The sequence below is a fragment of the Vespa velutina genome, chromosome 8 (assembly GCF_912470025.1).
Source record: "Vespa velutina chromosome 8, iVesVel2.1, whole genome shotgun sequence".
NCBI lineage: Eukaryota > Metazoa > Arthropoda > Insecta > Hymenoptera > Vespidae > Vespa > Vespa velutina.
Window position 1 is genome coordinate 332274 of NC_062195.1, and position 23875 is coordinate 356148.

Below are 23875 nucleotides of genomic sequence, written 5' to 3' on the forward strand. Positions count from 1 at the left end.
TACGAATTCGCATCATAATTCTTTGACATTATATACAATTAGATACAATTTAGTCACGGCAATAAGTCACATTGTTAAATAAGCTTTTAATGTCTACACGTTAGTCACATAAGTGAGTACAATCCGTTAGTGACACTAGTATACTCATCCTCTACCAGGATGCCTCTATTAGCACAATAGGAATAATACACAAAGGGAAGTGAATTGTGGCGAATGCAAAAAGTATGATCGATCGATTGATTTCATTAAACGGATCGACGATTAAAGTCGATTATTAAAATTTAATGACTCATCGAATGATCCTACTACATTTATTTTACAGCAACAATATCTTCAAGAAACTCGTAAAAATTCTTGAATTCATGAAGCCGACAGATGAATATATTTGGAACATATTAATCGACACAGGTGATTGGACACACTTGGAGTATGTAATGATATGATTTCTATATGCTTACATATTTATGTTTCCGGAGATCATGATGTCTCCTAAACACGCATGATATATGAGTGATAAAAGTTATATTAGAGGAATATATCATATGAAATTATTCGTGAAACATGATAGAATATACATGTGATTTTCTCGATGATTTGGCGTACTGATAGAGACAGAGAGAGAGAGAGAGAGAGAGAGAGAGAGAAAGAGACAGTAATAGAGACAGAGAGAAAGACAGAAATAGAGACAGAGAGAGAGAGAGAGAGAGAGAGAGAGAGAGAGAGAAAGGAAGAGCAAAAGAGAAAGAAATAAGCAAAGGACAGTTTGATTCTGAAGATCCTAAATTCCACTGTAAGCGATGAAGGAAAAAATAATCCAAAAGATCACTCAGTCAATACGCCATAATTTATTTTAGGTAATTAGATTTGATAGACTGACAATAAATTCATTCATTGATAATGATATATGCAAAGAAAAACAAGCTGCTGTCAACGCGCTCGCTTTATGTTCATTTATTAAATCGCTGATATTATCTAAAAGCTAAAAGGATTTGTTTTATATTTGAGTGAGTTCTGTTTCCATGGGAAATGGTTAAAAAATTGAATTAATTGGTTAAAAGTATATCGTCGATAGATCGTCAAATAATTTATGAACGTCCAAATAATTCATAATATTTCGTCGTTGATTGTTAGATAAAGGAGATGACAGAGATGAGAAAAAAATGAGGAAAGATAAATTCGAGAAACGGGCTAAACTTTAAGATACGATGTTATTTTACCACTTTCTACGTTGGGAGTATCTTTTAGTATACCAAATGGTTTTCTCAGGTTCCAATGAGGATGACAAACAATTTGTAGTTCTAAAGTCATCTACCAATAAATCGTACAATTAAGATTATTTACAAAGAGATAAGATAAATCATATTTACAAACCACGGCCAAGACGAAAACATATTAATTTTATTGTCGAGAAGAAATATTGGTAAAGAACTATATCGCCGATCGATATTGCTGATCGTAAACGCCTTGTCCGTGGCAAATATTATGTATATCGATGATCAGAAGGCTTTCAACTAGATCTAATGCCAACAAGTAAACGATGAACACGTAGTGTGAGCACGAAAATTATTCTTACACCTGTACTTAACGAATATACACGAAAAATTGTTTTTATTTTACACATATATTCATACTAAATCAAGCAGCAAATTTCTATGTACAATAAAGTGACACGATTTTATTGCTACTTGAATCACTAATGGTGGTACATCATTCGACATCGGATTTTACGAAAATCGGAAACACTTTGGAATGTAAATGCAAATGTATATATATACACACACACACACACATATATATATATATATATATATATATGTATGTATGTATGTATGTATACACGCTTTCAACGTGATACAAAGAAAAACAAAGTCAAACAAGGTACTAAAAAAAGCTAGCTTACCACCATTACTGTTATCCAATTTTCTCAAGGAATTAAATACATAGACGTATTCGCTCGAATTAAGCAGTATCTGTACAGCGGGCAGAACGATCTGTTTAGCGCAGTAGTAAGACTCCGTATTTAGTCGGACGAACGTGCATTCGCGTTGGTTGCATTGCGTTGGAACCTTCGCGATTATTTTTTCATTTCGTTCGATCTCGACAAAGAACGAAGTCCAACAAAGACCATTTTATGTCGCTCTTTCTAAAGATTATAATATATATATAAAAAAAAAATATATATATATATATATATAAATATTTTTATAAACAGGCACATAAATGATTTTCTAACTTGTAACACCCATCAATGGAAGAGATAAAAAAAGGAAAAAAAAGAAAAGAAAAAAAAGAGAAAAGGGAAATAAAAGGAAAACTCTATTCGAGATAACGTGCGCGACATATTCACGACGAATTTGGTGCTAACCTCTTTGTTCTGCAGTTCGCCTCGGCGCCCGTACTTATTCTGTTCGTGGTGCATGAAAAATAAAAAAATGTAGAGATAGAGATAGTAAGAAAGATCAATGAGGCGGGCTTGTAATCTGGTCGGTGGGCCATAGTCGATCGTCACGTATCGTAGCCTGTCCAAACAATAGTAGAAAGAAAAAAAAGAAGACAGCAATATGATGAAATATCATAATATCGTCGATATCCTAAAAATTGTATCTGTCGGGGGTTGCGGATGATAGCGTAAGAATGCGGTAGCAGCGGCAACGATAGTATATCAGCCCCAAAAAATTTAGCTAAAAAAGGTTACAAAATTATTATTATTATCATTATTGTCGTCTCGTGATAACGTGTCGTTACTTCTTGCAAGGGGCGAGGGCTTGGGGCGGCAAGGGCTTGTGCCATTGGGCTTGTTTTTAGTTGTCATTGTTACTTGAAACTTCATTATTTTGTTTGAGTACTTTGAGTGATTTGTCGTTAAGCTGAGCATGTACATTTAAGAAACGGAATCACGTTCGCGTGGCGATCAATCAACGACTCTTTAAGGAAGACGACATTCTAATTTCTTTGATCAATGGATTTCATAAATATGATCGGTATCGTTAAACGATGAAAGATATGTAAAATAATTTGATCGCCGGACGGAGTGATCCATGATTTATCGATAAAAATTCAATCGAAGGGATGAAGATTGCGAAGAATAAGAAATAAAATACATAAAGTATAGGGCAGGGCTCAAAGAGAATTGGGCAGGGTGAGAAACAATAGGAATAAGAAACAGTGCAGCTGTAAAACGATAAAATTGTAAAATGTTGCAGGTGATGGTACTTGGTAGGTAAGCTTTGTGTTATAGCGAACACAAATCTCACCTTAGCGTCCAACACCTCCCCGGGTCGTAACTTTCCCAACTGTAAAAAATCATAGATGCGGACATGAGCTTTTGGCGAAAAATTTGTCGCGTTAGAAAAAAAACTTTCTTTCTCCTTTCTTCCGAATGTTATCGACTAAGATCCTTCTCCGATCATGTCTTTATAAAAATATTCTACTACGTAGGCGATGCGTAAAGTACATCGAGCGTTTTTACGTGAATGTCTATGTTGAAATTATCGTCGAGAATTTATCGTGAGTCATTGGAAATCGATAATAATATTCGATAACCGATGAGAGAAAAGATCGAAGAAATCGATAGAAAGTATAGTGTTTGCGTACGTATAAATACGAACAAACAAGAAAATAGATAGAAGAGAAGAAACGGAAAAAGACGGCACAATAAAAGAAAAGAGAAAAAAAGGAACCATGAATCAAATGATACCTCTCGAGGAACGGACATAGACGAAAGGACGAAGGATATAGATTTGTTTTAGACAAACACAAGGTCATTATTGCTTTCGAGGCTCGGTCTTACCATAGAGTCGCCATTGGGCGACACTATCAAACGTACGCTATTCCGAAATAAGTGCGGTTAAAAATCAGTGATATATATTCGCATTCACATAGTAATTTCTCTATAGGCGATCATCGGACGATCCGTCACGATTTCGGATACCTTCTTCCTCGAACGCATTTCGCTCTAATATAATTTCATTCGTTAAGAAATGAAAATAATTGAATCTTTTACGTTCGAGGGGAGGGCTCGTGCAAGCACGAGGCGTGTCTGGCTAGAACCTGAAAAATTGATCTCGAATAAATCTGATATATAATGTTTGTAAAAGAGGAAATATGTGCGCGCGCGCGCGCGCGCGCGAGAGAGAGAGAGATTAATATCCAAGTCTTGCACACATAATAGACGATGATACCTCAGAGAAATCATCATTCGTCCTTCCTCCTGATCAGCTCGGAATTAATAGCGACAAGTCTTTGCAGCGAGCAAAATATAACAAGTGTTTCTCTCGCGTGAACGCATTCTTACTACAAGATATTTACAAGATGACATGATTCACATACCGTCGCTGCTTCTTGTACGTCCTAAACATTCGTTAACGCCAATGAGTGTCTTTTTGCAGACAATGCTTGCCAAGACATTTGATCTACGAGTTAAAGTGTTAGCATAGGTTCTTTAGCCAAAAGAAATTCGAAACCTTGCAAAAGAATGATCGATAGTCGTTGTCAGCGAATTTACCGGACACGCCTCGTCCTTTTCAATTCTCTTTTTCTCGTCGATTGTTATTATTATATTAATTTTTTTAATAGTAAGTGTCATTATTATCGAGTTTGTAGTGCACACAGACTCGGTTCAGGCAGCAGATCCGTGCCAGGTGCAGGTGCATTTTATACGTTGGTCAATAGTTTAGCTTATAATCATTACGACAACATATCGAAATAAAGTTATTCGAGAGTAAAGATTCCGTCTCATGGATCGTCGGATCTATGTAAAAAAAGGAAAAAGAAAAAAAGGAAAAAAAAAAAAGAAAAGAAAAAAAAAGAAAGAAAGAAAAAGAAAAAAAGAAAAGAATCAAATGCTTCTTCCCGACGACAGGTATTATAAGAGGAATCCTTACTCTACAACTGCATGCTTGCATTCCATCGACGTAATCATAATATTCGACGTTACAAATCAAATGGCTATTCAAATCTCCCAGCTTTCTTACGTCGACGTACGCATGCTTGCGAATAATATAGTGTGAAATACGTTCATAGCGAATAAATATTAAACAATAAATAGTAGTAATGAGCAGGCACATGCGGACGAAAAAAAAGAAGTACGCCATTAGGTGATACCGATCGATGCAATATTACAAATGTAATAAAGAAAAATTCGTAAAAGATTCATAGACATTGTCGATAATTTGACGAGCCTGATCGATTAAACGCATAATTTTTTTCGTCCGTCATTCCGATGAAATTGTGTAAGAGAATATGTGAGTCAAAAGTGGAATAAAAGTAGAAGAAATGCATTGGTAGTTGAGTAAGGTTGCAGACGAGGCATTCGCTCCTTCACTTTTAGAGACTTTTCTCACCTTGCGCTCGTCCACTACCTCGCCGGGCCGCAGCTTCCTATTCTCCTATGGACCAAATTGTTGTTTACTACTGTGTTCTTGTCAGCTAAATGTGCCTGTAGTGTCGTGTGTGTGAGCATAGCTATGTGTACATGTATCATTTTCTCGTTTATATATTTTAATCGATAATGAAATATAAAATGAAATATAGAATGATCCTCGAGATGAGCCATCTTCGGAAATCGGGCCGTTTACAAGAACGTACTCCTCGGATAGTTTTCCAACGTTGGTACGATATCGTCGATTTTATTTTCTCTTACTCCTTACTGAAATCTTCAATTTGCTTCATTCTTATCTTGGAATAGTAATATAGTTGGTTGCTTTGTGTGTTTAGCAAATCAAGGACAGGCGTTGGAAGAGGAGCGAAGGTTGGTGCATCAGAAGCTGGGTACATGGACTTTTCACGAACAGGTAGCTAATCTAAATTTCACGCTTTGCTGACACTAAAAATAACGCACACTCCTGCTGACCTTCTAAAGACACTTTCACAGAAACTCGTTGGGACTTTACGTCTATGGATATCTATTGCTAATATCATCATGGGTAGGATCGCTAAATATAACGAATATTTCTACGGAACTCAGGAAAAAAAACTCAAAAAAATCTAGAGCTAACCAGCTGTAGCTAGTCATCTACCTACTCGTTCACCTAGCATCTTATATCAGCATTTTTCTAACATTTTTTTTTAGGACGTACAACCGACATTCTCGCAAGTTTTTTTTTTTTTTTACGCTTTTTCATTCCAACTATCTTTCGTCCTGTATCGATCGTTCGATTCTTTTTCAAAGGAAACTTTATATTTAAAAATATCGAATGAATAACTTTGACGGCGCAACGAACTTGAAAGAATATCGTTTGGATGACAGACCGATCTATTTCAAAACGTTTAAGCTCGAGAAAGGATTATTTCCTGACTAATTATAGTTCGGAACATATTTTCGGTACTAAAAACATTAATGAGTAATGTGAATAATTCTATCCAGAATAAGCACGCTCGTGAACGGAGATATTTTTAGAATCGTTCTAGTCATTACTAAATACCAAGTAAGTTTATCTGGCATTTTGACAAAATGATCCTAATTATCGAAGTTCTTGATGAAACAAAGATCCGTTAACAGCTTTTGGTGCTGTCGTTTGATGCTAATCGTTTTGAAGTAAATCATTCGGTCGTACGAATCTAAAGACGTGCAACAGTATTATAGCATTTTTAATAAATGATCCTATAACGTTTGACGAGTAAAAATATGTCGCGCGTATCAGATATGCGAATCTAAGAAAAGCAACTGTTGCACCTCTCAAGTTGGTCCTTTTTGTTTTCTATACAGCAGTCGATATACCTTGAGGATCAAATTACGATTTCTTTCGTAGCATACCTCGTCACTGATGATCAGGCTAGGTCTACGACCCAATTCTTCGGGTGGTATGAGAGAACCACGTCGACTGGTCGAACCACTTCCTGGTATCAAAGATCCCTTCCTACTTCCTGTCGGTGTTACGTCTTTAATAACTTCGATCTTTGGTGCCTCCGGTGCTTTGATCTCTGGCAACTTTGGCTGCAATGATGAATCAAGTTTTCACATTTGCTTCGATGGGGAAAGTGCACGAGTAAACGCTACGATAAATATAGAGACAAGAGGGGGGGGGAGAGAGAGAGAGAGAGAGAGAGAGAAAGGAAGTTTCAAATTTGCACAAAATGATAAATGTTTCCGATAGTATAGATAAACGTTACCGTTTTCCTCAAATGAAAAATTCTTTAGGAGCGAAAGTCTATCTTCCGAGAAGCAGTAAAGTGAGCGATTTAATGCAATCTCGATCGTAAGGAGATTACGACTGATCTCTTTATTCGATAGGGGAACCTCAGTTGAGAAAGGTGTCTCGACCGAGATACGAATGCAATAAAACCGAAAATAGCGATCGATGTTTTCTCCATCCTCCTTTTCACGAATAAAAACGAGGAAGATCTACGCGAGGGGTGGTGACATACGACGAGTTATTTGCCAAAAGAATTACATCTCTTGCCCTCTCCCTCGGATTTCTCTTCACATGGATGAGAGACATCCATTGGTTGCCAAGGGAAACCGAAACGAGAGATTCTTAAGACTTGGATGATCATTACCTCGCGCAAAATCGAGTCGTTTTAATTGTGATTATTATTACGTAGATGTAACGGCGACTCGGTGCCATCCGAGTATTTGTGTCGTCGTCGCGCGTTACGCCCTTCGGACATTTACGAGATCGGAAAATATGACGAAGGCTCTCTGGCAACCTGCGCCAACCAGGATTCTGTGTCACCGTTGACATATCGTACGTCGACCGTACGACCGAACGATCGCGAACGAGATACACGCTTTTATTCGATTTCATTTGATTCGATGGAATCGCGATGCCCGAGCTAATTACGGAAACGACCTTTGCTATCCAATTTCACCAATTGCTTTTTTTTTCTCACCGTTCTCAGGCAGGACGTACATACGCCTACGGGAATGAACATTCCTACATAAATCTGCCAAGCTGTAAATCTTCTTCTTAAAATTTTAATCATCATTGAATTTATACGCCTTTCGCGATCTAGTGGGATGATTCTACTTACTGTACAAGTCTAGACATTCTTTATCTAAAATTGAAGAAAGTGTTGAAATTGTCTCTACTTTGAAAATACCTATTTTTGTTCTCTTATTCGAATGAACGTGATCTTATCTGGTTATCATGTATCCCTAAGAAATGAAAAGTCAATTCCATTACTCACCTTCGAGTCGAATTTCTGTCCCACGGAGTCATGAAAAAGAAACATAAAAAAAAAAAAGAAAAAGAAAAAGAAAATAAGACAACAAAATTAACAATATTGCATTTTTCATGAAAATTGACGTCGTTCGACCATTCTCTTACCTGTGTCGCCGGTCTATCCAATTTTGTTTTATCGCGAGCTACACGTTCACCGAAATCGAACTCTTGAGGTTTCTCAAGGACTGGCCTCTCGTAATCAGGAATTTCTGGAAGTTCATAGCTGCTTTCCTTCCTCCCTTTTGTAACTTTCCCTTTCTTTGCCTCTTGCTTCTCTGTCTTTTCGACTTTCTATACGTTGCAAAATCCAAAACAAAATCATCCTTAATTTTTATACGAGTTAAGATAAATTAATATAATGCGGGTAGTGTGTTATCAATGACAAGTGTGAGATGAAGAGTAGAAAGAGCAGTCCGATGTGTAGATTATAAACGTAGAATTAATTACATCCAAAGGAAGTGTAAGTTTACATATATTATTACAGAATCAGTTTTATCTTACCTTTTCGATATGCTTTCTTAATTAATTTTATAAGTTTGGAAAGTTCGAAATTTTAAGAAAACCTTGCATAATTGTGATATACACATATTGTTATTTACAGATAGAACATATACGTTAGAATTTGACAGGAAAGTTCATCCTCCAAGAACAAGCTGTAGAAAATTAGAAATATCAAAGCAGAAAAATATTTTATAAACATATAGATCGAGTTTAGTAGACTTTTTGTAAGATGCATTGAAGGTATGTAACATAGAAAGGATAAGTTAAAGTCCATAGAGAATAAGAGGCATCAGTATTAAAACTGACATAAAGAGAAAGACATAGAAAAGAGATAGAGTAAAGTATATAAAGTTTGAAGGTGTACAAGTCCATTCTAAGAATGCTGTGAGTCAATATTGTGAGTCACAGAATATTTTTTTGAAGTTATAACATTTTTAATTACAAGAGAGGAAGAACAAAGAAGAAGAGAATATTCAGATCAATTTGTTTAGCACTAGAGGATTTAAACGAAAGAGAGAGAGAGAGAGAGAGAGAGAGAGAGAGAGATGCTGAGATTCCTGTGTGCAAGGATACCTTCAACTCAATAGTGCCATTTGTAGCCTTCTGAGGCTTTGACGCATCTCTTGCAACTGGTTTGAGTTGTATCATTTGAAAATTATCGGTTTTAACTTCTTGTTTTGGTGGTCTACGTAGTTTTGGTTTCGCTTCAGTGCCTTGGATTTCCTTTGGCTGTATTTGAAATATTTGTGATAATTGCGAATGATAGTTTACGATATTTTATACGTTTTTATGACTACTGATTATTAAATTCCAATATTGTTACGTTATGTGTATTTTAAGGTTTGTTATTCAATAATTCTGTGTATACTGATAATAATAAAGATTTTCACTCATCAAAAAATCAAACACTCACCTTGAGTTCGACTTTGTTCAAAGACTTCTTTTCTTCTTCGATCTATAAAAAGTAAAAAAGAATTTTTATTATAGTACAAACTTTCCTTATATTACATACATATATCGCATACGTGATATACATACTTTAATACTTTGCTTGAGACTGAGTTTTCTCTCTTGTTCCTCCTTCTGTAAACACAGACAGAACATCTCATGAATAATTTATAAATATGAAATCATTACAAAAAGACTACATATTTAAAAATACGTATGCAAATAATATCTGATAAATATCGTGATACGTGTTTTATTTTGTTGTGATTATATAAGCGTGTAATGAAATGCATTATCTGATCGTTATTTATGCTTGAATGTGAGCGACTTATGTACCTTGGGTTCCTCGGGTTTGCCGAGTGTTTTACGTTTATCGACGGGTTCTTCCTTCTAAAAAGAAATTTCATTGTAATAATATCGAGAACTTTTAATATTTCATCCATTGTGTATAAAGTATTTTTCTATGTAATTTAATGTACTGAGTGTTTGTTGTGTGTACCTTGGTTTCTTCTGGTTTTAATGTGGCTTTTGGTTCCTCCTAAAAAGTATTCATTAACTTTAATATACGATTTTTAGTTTGTAAATATTTTCTACTTCGTAGTAGTATATTATGGATGAGAATATAATGTAATTACAAATTATTGAAATGACGATAAGAAATTAAAATAAAAAATTATTGAAATGATGATAAGATGGCATCGCTGAAAAAGAATGAAATGCGTTATGATATAAGTGCATGAAACGAACGATATATCATTTTTGTTTAATGTACTTCGAACTGTACTGCTCTGTTATGTGATGAGGCGTATGATGCGTGTAAATGAACAAATACATTGTAAGTGTTTATATACCTTAGGTTTCGCGTCGCGTTTTTCAATAATGGATTTAGCTTCCTCTTTCTAAAAAAACATCATTTAAATGTCATATGTATCTAACGAAAAATCAACTACAAGATCTAATATACTATTTAGTTTTATATGCGTTCAATGTGTGTACCTTCGCTTCCTCAGGTTTGGTTAATGTCTTAGCTTTCGCTTTGGTTTCAACCTACGAATGAATGCAACAATTTCATTAGATTTTTGTTTTTTTTTTTTTCCCTTTTATCATAAATTCAAGGCAATCGAAATAAAACCTGAGTGTTTTATAGTCAAAATGTACCTTAGTATCCAACGATTTACTTGGTACACTTTCTGTTTTAACTTTCGATTCCTCCTAAAAATCGTTTAATGCGTATGCATGAAAAACGTTAGTATATATATTTTTTTAAGCTTTATCATGAAAAATTGTTTATCAGTATAAAAATAAAATTCGTGTATCGTGACGTGTGTACCTTGGGTTCTGCTGGTGTTTGTGTGTCAATTTTTTGTTTTGTGTCTTGTTTCGTCTAGAAAAATACAAACATGTTGAGTAAAACAAAAAATACGACGTAGCGTATATGTATCGTATATGTATTGTATATGTGTACCTCAGGTTTTTCCTTATCAATGGCAGTTATACTAGTTTTAATTTCTTCGTCCTGAAACCACAAAGTTCTAAGTAGAAAAGTAACAAATTTTCTTATGAAGATTAAAATAAAACTGATTTGTATATGACAATTTACGAAGGTTTTTAAAAAGTATTGTCTGTGTGAGTATTGGATAGATTTGTCGTACGATTGTGTACCTTAATTTTGTTCGCGGGCTTGAGCGGGCGCAATTTAGTAACAGTTTCTGAAGATTCCTAAAACGAGATATTTTCGTAATCATTTATACTACAAGCGTAATGTATGAGTATAAGTGTATCGTATGAAATTATTTCGCAATACCTCGTCCCTTTTATCAAGTTTATCTTTGGGTGTTGCGATTTTCGGTGGTGATGAATCCTAAAATTATTTACAACATATGTCAGTGTACATTGTAATATTATATGTGTCAGACAATGTAATGAGCGTAATATACAATATATACATATACTTTAGGATCTTTAGGTGGCTCGCGCGAATTTATTTTCAATGTATATTTTGGTTTGTCCTAAAACATAGTGTGAGTAAATGATCTATGTGAATGCATAATACTAATTGCGTGTGTGAATGTATTGTACCTTATCTTTTATATCGGATTTTTGTGTTTGAGTTTCAGGCATAGTTGCCCATATGTCCTGAAATAATAGAGATAAATTAAAAAAAATAATAAATAAATAAATAAAAATAAATCTGTCGCGAATTAAAATAAAATCTATCGCGTTGATGTACCTCTATATCATCGTTGCTTGAAGATGAATCGCGTTTGAGTGTCGCTCGTGGTACAGTCTAAAATTTGTATGCATTTAAAGTTATTTTATACACGTATACGTATCCTTTCGAAAAACATATAAAATTAAATAGAAATTTAAGTGCTGATAAAAGCGAGTATAGTACAATGTATACCTTAACTTTTCCAGCAATATTTTGTTCTATCTTTGGTTGCTTTATATCCTAAAATTGTTTGTTCTCGTGTATAAATTATGTACCGTACTTTGTAATAATTTACAAATTTTCAAGTGTAACATGTGATACCTTAATGTCTCTACTGGATTTAGGTGTATGTGGTGCGTAGGATGATCTCGATATGTCCTAAAAGAATGTGAATTGTGTCTACTTAATCATTGCTAAAAATGTGTGTTAAAAAAATTATTGAAAAAATAATTATTGAAAAAAAAAAAAATAGAAGGAAAACATAAAAATAACATATCGTCTACCTGATGTTTTCTATTAAAATTATCAGATTCTGGTTTTGACGCCCATATATCCTAAAATTATATACGTTTAAAATTAAATATATACTGTGTCCTAAGTATACACATGGCGAGTGTTATATAAATGTCGTGGTTATCGGGTACCTCTATTTCATCCTCAGATTCTGGTTTATGTAATTGTATGGATGATTTTGGCATGTCCTAAAACGCAAGCCGTAACGACTAATTAATGATTCTGCGTTATACGACCCATAAATTATAATACATGTTCTAACTGTGTGCATTGTGCCGTATACCTGAGTTTTAGCCTGTCTCACGACTGGCGTATCTGATTTCGCCGCCCATATATCCTAAAGACGTTTACATTAATTACAAAAATAACAAGTAATAAATAAAAAGATATTTCATGTATTATCTAATTCTGACATATATTGTATACCTTAATTTCGTGGTCAGGATTAGGTTCGCTGAACCTCTCTGGCAATTTCGGAATACTCTAAAATTCGATTTGTGATATTTGTCAATTTAATTCTCAATTTTAATTTAATTCTTGCAATATTAATACAATAAATTTGATACCTCGTCTTTTCTACTGCGTTTCGATTCGCGAGACTTCGAATCAGGTTTTGGTGCCCATATATCCTATAATTTATTGATTTAACGCGATATACATAGATTATTGTAAATTATAAGAAAATAAATATTTTTCGATCAATTTGCCTGTTGTGTACCTCAATTTCGTTATCGTGTTCATTTGCGTGTGGCCTAATTTTCATTTCTGGAGAATTTTGAGTTCGAATCGTGTGTTTCGAGATTGGTTCATCCTACAAATAGATCTAGGTTTAATCCGCTATCGTATGACATTGTTGTACCGTCGATCAACTTATTTATAAGAGGTACCTTTTCATTGTCAATAGGTCTGGAAAATGTATCTTTTATTCCTGGAGCTTCTGCACTTTTCTAAACACCCAATTCAAACAAAAATATATTAAAAAAAAATAATAAACAAATAAATAAGTTTTAACATGTACACGTAGAAGGTGTGTGCGTGTGTGTGTGTTATGTAACTTTGCCCGATCGTCAAGAAATATGAAAGCAGATCTTTTAAATCTTATACTTGATTCATTATTCTAAAAAATCATCAAGAAAAATATACTAGCGAAATATTTTCATATTTCACATAATTGCCATTTCGTATATTTCTCTATATATTTATACATAAAATATATTAAATCTCGACAGAGTGTTATTCACAAATATTAAAAAATTCTTCTTATGTCGAACGTTAGAAGATCAAACATATGAAACTTACCCAATTGTCGCAAATAATGGTGAAATAGAAATAAATCAAAAACGATAAAAATTTTAACGATAAAGTCTACATGCTAACATCTATCTATATTACTTATTGTTATTCACTAGATTAATAAACGAATAATACTATAAGGGGTAACCTTTACCTTTTCAACGGTAGCCTTCTTTTCGATGATCGAAGATCTTCTACTTTCCGTCTTGATTTCCTCTTCAGTCTATAACAATTTAATATCGATTAATATAATAGAGCACAGATTATAAAAGAGATTTGATTATACGACGGTATTTGCTCTGTTTTCCCTCGATTAATAAAACTTGTGTATACGTTGTGTTGTGAAAAATTACAAGATCGATATGTGCATGTATGTATCGTGTACCTTTTGTATAGAAACACGACGTTGTGGTGATGTAGAACCATCTTCTGTTATCTGTACGTGTGAATAAAAAAATGTGTATAACATAAGACTACCGTTTTATGAACGAATGAATTCAATTAACGATGTAAAAGATGTATGTGAATAAATACTATCGTATAAAATATTTTATACCTGTTCTTGAGTTATAACTAAAGAGCTACGACGGCTTTCCGTTCGCAAAGCTTCCACCTGAAACAATAACGAATGACATAAAAATATACGCTACGTGTCATCATTTCTTTTCTATATTTTAAAATACACAAAATACCAACCCTGCTAATAGACTGCTTACGGCTAGTAGGTTCAGGTTCTTTCTTCTTAATGATCTTCTTCTGTAAATGAAATTTGTGATATGTAATATGTTCAATAAAAGATATCTAATTGTACTTACAGCTTCGGCCTCCTTTTTGTCTTCGATCTTTTCGTCAGGTTTCTTCTACAATTTATAAATATAATAAATAATTTATATATATTATAATTAATAATTTATGTGCAATTATTTTTACCTTAATCGATTTTTTCTTCTCTTCGACCTTTTCTACATTATTGAATGTTTCTTCTTCTTTCTGTGTTTCATAAGACACACATATTTATATTTAAATATGCTGTCAATCGTACATATTTTATTACAGTGAGAATAAAATGGGACTTGATTTAAAAGTTTACATTCTTTGAATTATCCAATCATAATTAATATTATAGAGACTATATTGTTCGATCAAAATGAAGGAAAATTTTTAAGTATATTCATGAAGCTTATTCATTCATTTTACTCTCACTTGATAGATAGCGAAATAACATGCACTACTGATAAATTTCAAGGATTTAAACAAAAAATTTAGGGGACTTGCACATATGATACACACTCAAAACCCAGCTTCTGCGTAAAAGGATATAGAAAAGTGTACAATATTTAAATAATTGCTTCGATTTGTTGCGCTATGATATTTAAAATACGTACAAATTATAAGAACACGAATAGGCATCACTGAAAAAGCAATTTACATTATAAGCAAATAAATAATAATAAGCAAATAAATATAAATATATGTGGTATGAAGCTGAAAAAATAAAAGCGATAGTCGTTAGTACGCTAAAATGTAAAGAAAAAATTTCAATAACGTAAAATGTCCTGTAAAAACAATCTGATAAATATATGTCTTATATTACGATGTAAAAGCTAAAAATGACAAACGCACGTTATCTCGTTTATTTCTTGAAAATAGTAAATAATAGCTTCAAAGCTGTACATGTTATATAGTTTCTAGCTTAAATAAAAAGATCTCTCTATAAGCGTAATTCGAGCGAATACATTACCAAAAACCTGGCGTTCGAGCTTTTACACTCACCTGTATAATCTCCATTTTCTGAAACAAAAGCGTAACAATGTTTGTCATATTGTGATCATTCGTAAGAACCGGAAGGAATACTAACTATAGAACTGTATAGTCTTTGAAATAAAAGTGGATAATTGCTGAATGAACTACTTTATCATATTATATAGTAATAAGGTAACAAAAATATTTTCGATGAACTATTTTATGTACTATTTCTATATCGCATATATATAAGCACTTTAAAGTAATAAGCTTTTACTATACCCATGTCCCATTATTCGAACAAGACAAACACAAATGATACAAACAATTATGTAAAACGCAAGAGGGTTTACATCACAGGGATAAAACTACAAATAATGGATGACATAATATATAGGACTGAAAACAGGTCATGAGTTTTTGTTTACATATTTTTTCGTACATTATTTGTCCCATAAGTAAGCGAATGTTTCAACATAAGAAAAAAGTTTATAAGATGTACTCTTTTTATAAAAAAAAAAAAAAAAATATTTATATCGTACCTTTTTAAGACTTGGTCTGTCGATACCATTTGGTTTTGAATCCGGTATATCCTTGAAAAAAATAATTGAAAAAAAAAAATACAACTTTATGTGTAGAACAATGTGACTGCGAAAAATATAGAGGCGTCATACTTTTGAAGTAATGGCAGAGAATGTATGAAAATAAAATAAGAAATAGAAAAGGATTAATTAGAAAATATAATAAACAAGTACTAGAATAGAATGAAAGATCCAATAGAATGAAGAAACAATAATATGGCAAAGTAAATATGACGCTAAAAAATATTGTAAAGGTATGAGAGTGTATGTGTTAATCGTGAGTAGAGAGTGTACTTTTTTGTATGTGTACCTCAATTTGTGAAAAGTTTTCTGATTGTAGCTCTGTGACAATCGGCTCGGTGACGCTGGATTCGATTACACTCACCACATCCTCTTCTTCTTCCTCCATCGTTTCATCCTCATAAAAATCATCTTCGTCATCCTCATAACTGCTGGATACTGAACTATCCACCTTTCGTGTCGTAAAACGATAAAGTTTCAACAGAGCCAGATTGTCCCAATGAAGAAGAGAGAAACAGAACATGCATTCAGAGATTACATGATTTTATAATAATGATTGGCAAGAGACATTTCGTGTGAATGAGCATTACACGATTTATTCATTAAAAAGGTGTCTGTTTCTCAGCTCTTCTATTATTGTTTATCGTGTATGTATTAATGATGTTGCATTAGTAACAACAAACAATGAATACAAATTTGGGAGAATAGGGGAGGAAATAATTACGATCAAATTCATGAAACATGGGAAACGTATCATTCGGTTCTACCTTCTTTTCTTCTTCTATCTTTTCTTCCTTCTTTTCTTCCTTTTTCGCTACCTTCTTCTCTTCTATTTTCTCCTCCTTCTTTTCCTCCTTCTTTTCTTCTTTCTTTTCTACCTTCTTCTTCTTTTTCTCTTCCTCTTCCTCTTCTTTCTTTTCTTCCTCCTTTTTCTATAATAAGGGAAAGGGCGTGCATGCGACATAGTAGAGAATTACCACAACCATGGTTCGACGTATATAATGTCTACACTGATGGATTCTTAATTTTATGGGCAAACGTGATAGTCAAAAACATATTTAAACGATTGATCCACAATAGACTAATTCATAACAAGAGGATGAATTTTAAAAACATTGCATTTAAGTCACGCACTTGGAAAGAATATAGGAATTTTGTAAACAAAGGTACGATAAAGAATATATCACAAAATTCATTACAGAAAACGATAATGAAGAGGAAGAACAAGGGTGGCCTAACTTCCCAGATACAATAAAATATAACATATTTATTTACCCTGACGAGAAGATGGGCCGATGATTCGTCCTTGCCATATTCGTTACTCACGACAACCCTATACGTGCCAGATAATTCTGTTGTGGCAGAAGTAATGGTCAGCTTCATGTCCACGCCATTAAAAGATATCATAATGTCTTTGGAGGCCTTAATTACTTGAGCATTTCTACGTAACATAAGATTAGTATTTTTATTTAACGTTCAATTCATTTTCATCTTTTTGGGCATAAAATCCAAATATAGTCATTATTTACCTATACCATACGACTGTAACTTTACGATCTTGTTGCGCGAGGCTTGCTATAAGTTCGACCGTTTTACCTTCCTCAATCGTCTACAGATAATGTAAATCATATTAAAACACAATAAGGATAATGTAAATAGTCAATAGAAATATTAATTTGCAAAATATTTACCGCCGACTTGAGACCAGTGGTAATTTGTGGTTTTTCACCCTCTTCAACTATTTCCGTCACTTCGACCACTTGGGACGTAGCTTCGCCCTTCTCATTACGTGCGACCAATTTATATATACCTTTGTCAGTTTTCGACATTTGTTCAATTTCTAATTTAACAGCAAATTCTCCCTATAGATTAGATTTATGATTAGAAAAGTGATTGATTATACGTTTGCCACAAATGTACACCAAGCGGTACTAACTTCTTTAACTTGTTCAACGTGTAATTTATGTCTAGTGTCTTCCTTAACAGCCTGTGTTTCTTTAAACCAAGTGCATTCTGGTGTAAATTTGGAAAGCACGTGGCACTCCACTATTACCGTTTTCTTCTTTACAATTTTTACGACCTTTGGTTTTTCCTTAATTACAGGTATAACTGAAAGTACGAAGAAAACGAAGGTATACAATATGTCTCACAAAGTCAAAGTCAAGAACCGAAGCTAGCATGTATATATATATATATATATATTAAAGAACGATTAAACTTACTTTCAACGTTCAATGTTAAATTGGCATTAAGCTCCCCAAGATTATTTTTGATATTACATTTGTAAAGACCGGAATCTTCAGGGCCAGGATCACTCAGAGTCAATTTGATGTAATAAATATCTTCTTTTTCTTTGACAATACTAATGGAAATCTTGGAGGATTCTTTTATGACTTTTCCAGCGTGGGTCCATACTATCTCTGGTTTTGGATTTGCTTTCACTTTGCAATCCATAATAACCAGTTTACCTTGGTTCTGCGATTGTATTCGTGGTTTCTCCACGAAGCTTGGACCATCCCCTTCTGGTTCTGGCTCGGCCTCGATATTCAGATTTAGATTGGCGTTACTTTCGCCGAATTCGTTTTGTACGTGACACCTATAAGTACCACCGTCCGGTGCCGCAGGATCCTAAACAAATGATACAAATAATATTTTTTATTTAGTATTTCTATATTACATAACTATACTATGTAACTACTATAACGTGAGTATCGTTGAAAAGTGATACGAGGACGGAATGTCTCTGACCTTAATTTCTAATATGAGCTCATACACATCTTCTTCGACTGTTTTCGTCTTTATCGAAATTTTCGATGATTCTTTGACTACGTTGGCGCCACGGAACCATGTGACTTCTGGCTTCGGTTTCGCCTTGCACTTGCACTTCATCGTGATTAGGGTTCCACTTTCGTTCGGAATGATACGTGGCTTCTCGATGAATGACGGCGCAAAACCCGCACTCTCTTCTGTATCTTGGAAAGGTCCATAGTTAGATATACTTGCTAAAGATCATCCTCGGATTTCGGTTTTTCTTTTTTTGTTTTTCTTTATATGTATATATATATATATATGTGTGTGTATGTATACATATGTATATATACCGGAATGAAATAAACAAAAAAAGCGCGGTTCATGTTGCCACTCAGGAAGCAACATGTAGAGCGATTTCGATGACGTTACAAGTTAGGCACACTTAGTTACGAAGCCATTGTACAAGGACTTCACGATCTGTTTGCATCTTTGTTTACTCACCTCTATCACATAATTCAACGTACGTACCACGAAGGAACAGAATGAGGACTTTTTTAACGTGCAGAAGTATGAAGGATCGGATAGTAGGAATATATCCTAATGATAAAGAGATATCACGAACTGTGGTCGTAAAGAGCGCGTAAAGAGACGCGTGATAAAAGTTTATGGTTCGCGAACATGCAAGATGGATCGTGTGAGATAATGAAAACGAGAAGGAGATCTCTCCCATCGTTGTTCCGTTTTATCCATGCGGGCGGGCCTTCGAAAGGGACTTGCCTTGGAAATTCAAGGAGATGTTGGCGTTACTCTCGCCAAAGTTGTTAAACGCGTTGCAACGATAATTCCCGCCGTCGGCCTTGGTAGGATTCATGATCTCTAATGTGAGGAGATAGGTGTCCTTGCCGGTTGCCTTGCGAGACATCTTGACGCGACGACTGTCGGTTATCGCTTTCTGTCCTTGATACCAAGTTATATCCGGTACCGGATGTGCCTCTAGGATGCACTCCATTATCAGAATGTCCCCCTCCTGGCGAATCGTCGGTTTCTTCGGGAATCGTGGTGGCTTACCGTCCGGTATTCTGTATAAATCGACATTTCAGAGAAAGCAATCCCTATGTATATCCGGCCAGCTTTCCGGTTTAAGAAACGACAGAATCTTCCAATTTCCTTTCACCGACGAATCTTCACCGCGCTGCTTTCACATTTAAACGTACAAGTTTATAAAATATAATCATACTGTCACACGCTCGGAATTACTCTGATATGAGCAATTGATAATAAAGCTTTCGGGGCAGCGCGGCGAAGATATATGTAAGGCATCGTCTCGATGGAATAATAAACGACGCGCCTTAAGACGCTGACGCGTTATAAGACATACAATGCGTACTTGAGCTTGTCACCACCCTCGAAGTTCAAATTAATAGTCGCCACGCCCTGGCCATGCTTGTTCTTTGCCACGGCCCTGTACTCGCCTGCGTCTTCCTTCGCTACGTTGTCGATCCTTAGCCGCGCGAGATGATATAGCTTCTGATCGAGTTCTAACGACATCTTGTATCTCCCACCTTCTCTGACCTCATCGCTACCATGGTACCTGTTTTTTACGCGTTACGCGCCATGCACACATATTCGTCATTCGGCTTTCAAATGTAATTTTAACTTGAAAGTAGGGGGATGACGTTATAACGCCATACATGCTAACTTTACCGCATATCTTTGGGATATTATATTTTCTTGCATGCATGATTTAATATAAAAGATTCCGATAGAGTATTTCCATGATCGAATGAAAGCTAAATCCCTTACCACTTAACACTGGGTTTTGGATCGCCGGCTAATCGGCATTCAAAGGTGATGGTGTTACCGTCGTCGGATTGTCTTATTACCGGTCGTTCGGTGAAAGTCGGTTTAATACCGTCTTCGGGTACGGGTGCCTCGTCGCCTATTTTAGCACAAACGATTGAAATTTCGATACATGTACCTAAATCATTTTGATTCGCTTCACCCATTTAATCCTTTCATCCACCAACGACTATTCTTACAGCAGCGAAATTATTATACGCTCGACGTTTTATCGTACAACAAGAAGAGTCACGTATCGATTCGGCTTATTAACATACATAAATCCAAAAAATATTTATATTTCGATCGGTTGAACAACGACAATGGTATGATTTACATTGTACGATCAGCTCAAAGACAACGGTCTATAATCATTATTACGTTTTATAATTATATAGGAAAACCTGCCTATCGAACCGACATCTTGTAGCTTAGGTTGCTTGCATTTTTCTAAAACTTCATTTTTCTAAAACTTCATTTTTCTAAAACTTCAACATTTTCTTTCACAAAGCTGTGAAAGCAGTAGGACAGAATGGATATTTACGTACGTGCGTTGTGCTCGTTCCCACGTAAATGCGTAATACCTTTGAAATATCATACGAAAACGCAACCGCAAACGATCGTGATCGTTGAATGAGTTGCCTCGTCGTGCCAAATTAATTACGATGTGCGTGTATATAAAGGTATGTATCGTATATCGTGACAAAAAAATTAAGTTATTTCTTTGCAAACGCTCTAATGAAAAATGAATAAAATAGCGAATGGAAACGTATTACGTAACACACAAACGCTATACTATTTACATTATTATTATTAGAAGTTAAGTCTGCACATAATCTTATGATATTGTTTTATGTACATGATTGTTTATAGGTATGTACGTGTTTTACCAGAATAAGCAACTTAAAACTTTGTGAGCTTGTATTACGTTTAACGATCGTCATATGAATCTGACACAAGACAAACACGACTAATAAGTACAGATTGAAAAATATCACTGCAGCAACCTAACGAAGCGTCAGTATAAGGCAAAGAAACGAACGCACTTTCTTACTTTATTTCGTAAGTAAATTATTTTCAAAATGGAGAAAAGAACTTGGAAATAATATTTATATTTTCGTCGAAGAAAGTGCGCTCGAGGTGCGATCGAATAAAAAAAAAAGAAACGTCATTTAAGCAGCATTTATAGTTATAGATTAATTCTTATCTGCTATCTACATTGTAATGATGAAATTTCTCCAAACGATGTTTTTCATGACGTTTAGTTGATTATAATTAATTGGGCTGTATATCGTGGGCTCGGTCGAGCCGACATCGATACGTGCTCGTAGCTCGACAGCTCTGCTTACGATAAAGATAAATTAAAAAATAAATATTGGACGAAATTATGCTGGATAAAAGGAAAAAAGATAAAGAACAAAACAAAACAAAAATAGAAAGAAAAAACAGTGAATAAACGAAAGAACAGAAGAAGAAGAAAGGAAGAATAAAAGATGATTGTATCTATTGAGAAAATGATCGAGAGAAGATAATTTGAATAGAGAATGAATAGTAAACGAAGAATCAAAATGTGACAAATCGTCGATATACATCCCGAGTCGAGGTAAGAATGAAATGTAATGAAAGTATTAGAAGCCTAGTATCCAGATTACACCTCCTCTCTTTACAACTTTCCTTGAGAAGAAAGTTGATACGTAAAAATTGAAACAAGCGGAGACCGGTGTAAGGTGGATCTTAACTATGTGTTTGATTATGTAGCAAACGACAGGATATATCGCTTAAATACTTACTATCGAAATTTAAGGAAATGGTAGCATTTGACTCGCCAAGCTCGTTCTTCGCTGTGACCTTGTATTTGCCAGCATCCTCGACGGTCACATTTTTTATTTCCAGCGTGGCGAAGTACGAATGGCCATCTTTATCGACGGTCAGCTGGATTTGAGAAATGTTCGAGTTAAAAAAAAAAATATCTCCATGCAGAAATAAAATATTGGCGAAAGGTCTGACCTTATGCCTCGACGAATCCTTAACTGCGTTTCCATCGTGAAACCACATGACTTTTGGCGTGGGATCAGCGGTAATGCGACATTCGAAAAGTAATCGTTTACCATCGTCCTCCTGTCGAATTGCCGGTTTTTTCGCGAACGTTGGTGCAATGCCATCGATTTGTCTGTAAGAAGATAAAAAATTCTTCATCCCCGTTACGAAATAAAAGATAATAAAAGAACGCAAACACAAGTAAGAGATCAATTTGACACACGGCGAGCAATCAGCGAATTTATTTTATGCAATTCTGGGCGAAGGTTACTTTTGATAGCCACTTTAACCGCGATCCATTAATACACCTCTCGAATGAAACCACGAAGTCTTAATCGTAAAATCGCAAGTTACGGTGAAACAAGTTACGGTGCATCCCTGTGTCTATCGCGGAAGTGCTGGCAAGTGGTGCACGGATAATGGAGAAGAGTTGTCTTATGATCGTACGTGCGTACGAAGCCATTTGAAAATTTATCGCAATTTTCGCACATCGTTGCCGTTTAGAAATAGTTGACGTTTTGTTTAGCTATCTCAGATAACGCACAAGTAGTTCTATGTAACTCCATTGATAGCTCGATCATTCCTTCTAGAGGCGCTATTCCTTAGTGGCGAGACGTTAGAACGCGTTGAAATTTCTGATCGAGTTCAACGCACCCTCGATCATCGATCGGTCAAATCTACTTAATTCATATAATAATGAGAGAACTTTATGTTGCGTTTGGCCAACGTTTAAAATAATGAAATAAAATTGATAATGGATGGCTCGTCTCTTTAATATCATTGGACGTTGTTATGGAACGTGACTCTTCGAAAAGAACTATTTCGATGACGTATCCTCGATCTTCTCGTGGGCACTCGATGAGTTTGAAAGGCAAGTGCATTAGCCCGAGCGAAACACACGTTGCGGCTAAATTTAGCGTAGAACTAGGCTGCAGCTGTTCCGTTCGGCTTTCTCAAGCGCCGATCGGCAAATTCTCTCTTTACGTGATCGCAGATATCAATATCATAGTTAAATTTCGTTGTAAATATTCGAATAAGTGAAACACTTCTTGCTCGTACCGAAGAATAAATCTAACAACGTATGATTTAAAGGAAAGAGAGAAAAAAAAAAAAAAAGAAAAAATAACTCTTTTCCAATCGATAATCGATCTTTCGATGTTTTCTTCGTCGTCCAACGAAAAAGACCTTCCGTTTCCAGCGTCGATTCAATTTCATTCGCGCAAATGTTTACATTAAATAAGACATAGATTACTAACGCTCGAAAACTAAGTTGA

The 23875-nt window shown here is 34.8% G+C and overlaps 1 protein-coding gene across 33 annotated transcripts in view; it reads right to left on the reverse strand.

Moving 5' to 3' along the window:
• LOC124950936 (twitchin) overlaps window positions 1-23875 on the reverse strand; it is a 64563-nt gene that overhangs the window by 34997 nt on the left and 5691 nt on the right. For 4 of the 33 annotated variants that reach the window (XM_047498472.1, XM_047498461.1, XM_047498460.1 and 1 more), the window contains exons 4-52: window positions 22572-22734; window positions 22355-22496; window positions 20529-20664; window positions 20113-20316; window positions 19503-19804; window positions 18723-18940; window positions 18197-18602; window positions 17911-18083; window positions 17666-17836; window positions 17504-17583; window positions 17250-17415; window positions 16742-16906; window positions 16264-16425; window positions 15915-15965; window positions 15403-15420; window positions 14560-14619; window positions 14445-14489; window positions 14326-14385; window positions 14186-14242; window positions 14015-14065; window positions 13784-13852; window positions 13224-13283; window positions 13055-13147; window positions 12903-12965; window positions 12763-12819; window positions 12620-12673; window positions 12468-12524; window positions 12327-12377; window positions 12145-12201; window positions 12016-12063; window positions 11842-11898; window positions 11691-11747; window positions 11558-11620; window positions 11416-11472; window positions 11274-11330; window positions 11077-11127; window positions 10942-10995; window positions 10770-10823; window positions 10608-10658; window positions 10463-10510; window positions 10111-10149; window positions 9948-10001; window positions 9702-9746; window positions 9577-9618; window positions 9237-9392; window positions 8268-8453; window positions 8128-8142; window positions 6755-6934; window positions 5343-5387 (exon numbers count right to left, since the gene is read on the reverse strand). In XM_047498472.1, coding sequence (XP_047354428.1) covers window positions 5343-5387; window positions 6755-6934; window positions 8128-8142; window positions 8268-8453; window positions 9237-9392; window positions 9577-9618; window positions 9702-9746; window positions 9948-10001; window positions 10111-10149; window positions 10463-10510; window positions 10608-10658; window positions 10770-10823; window positions 10942-10995; window positions 11077-11127; window positions 11274-11330; window positions 11416-11472; window positions 11558-11620; window positions 11691-11747; window positions 11842-11898; window positions 12016-12063; window positions 12145-12201; window positions 12327-12377; window positions 12468-12524; window positions 12620-12673; window positions 12763-12819; window positions 12903-12965; window positions 13055-13147; window positions 13224-13283; window positions 13784-13852; window positions 14015-14065; window positions 14186-14242; window positions 14326-14385; window positions 14445-14489; window positions 14560-14619; window positions 15403-15420; window positions 15915-15965; window positions 16264-16425; window positions 16742-16906; window positions 17250-17415; window positions 17504-17583; window positions 17666-17836; window positions 17911-18083; window positions 18197-18602; window positions 18723-18940; window positions 19503-19804; window positions 20113-20316; window positions 20529-20664; window positions 22355-22496; window positions 22572-22734 — 4750 coding nt within the window. Of the gene's footprint in view, window positions 1-2365; window positions 2405-3254; window positions 3294-5342; window positions 5388-6754; window positions 6935-8127; window positions 8143-8267; window positions 8454-9236; window positions 9393-9576; window positions 9619-9701; window positions 9747-9947; window positions 10002-10110; window positions 10150-10462; window positions 10511-10607; window positions 10659-10769; window positions 10824-10941; window positions 10996-11076; window positions 11128-11273; window positions 11331-11415; window positions 11473-11557; window positions 11621-11690; window positions 11748-11841; window positions 11899-12015; window positions 12064-12144; window positions 12202-12326; window positions 12378-12467; window positions 12525-12619; window positions 12674-12762; window positions 12820-12902; window positions 12966-13054; window positions 13148-13223; window positions 13284-13783; window positions 13853-14014; window positions 14066-14185; window positions 14243-14325; window positions 14386-14444; window positions 14490-14559; window positions 14620-15402; window positions 15421-15914; window positions 15966-16263; window positions 16426-16741; window positions 16907-17249; window positions 17416-17503; window positions 17584-17665; window positions 17837-17910; window positions 18084-18196; window positions 18603-18722; window positions 18947-19502; window positions 19805-20112; window positions 20317-20528; window positions 20665-22354; window positions 22497-22571; window positions 22735-23875 lie in introns of all 33 variants that reach the window. The other 29 variants (XM_047498478.1, XM_047498479.1, XM_047498474.1 and 26 more) reach the window with 28 other exon arrangements.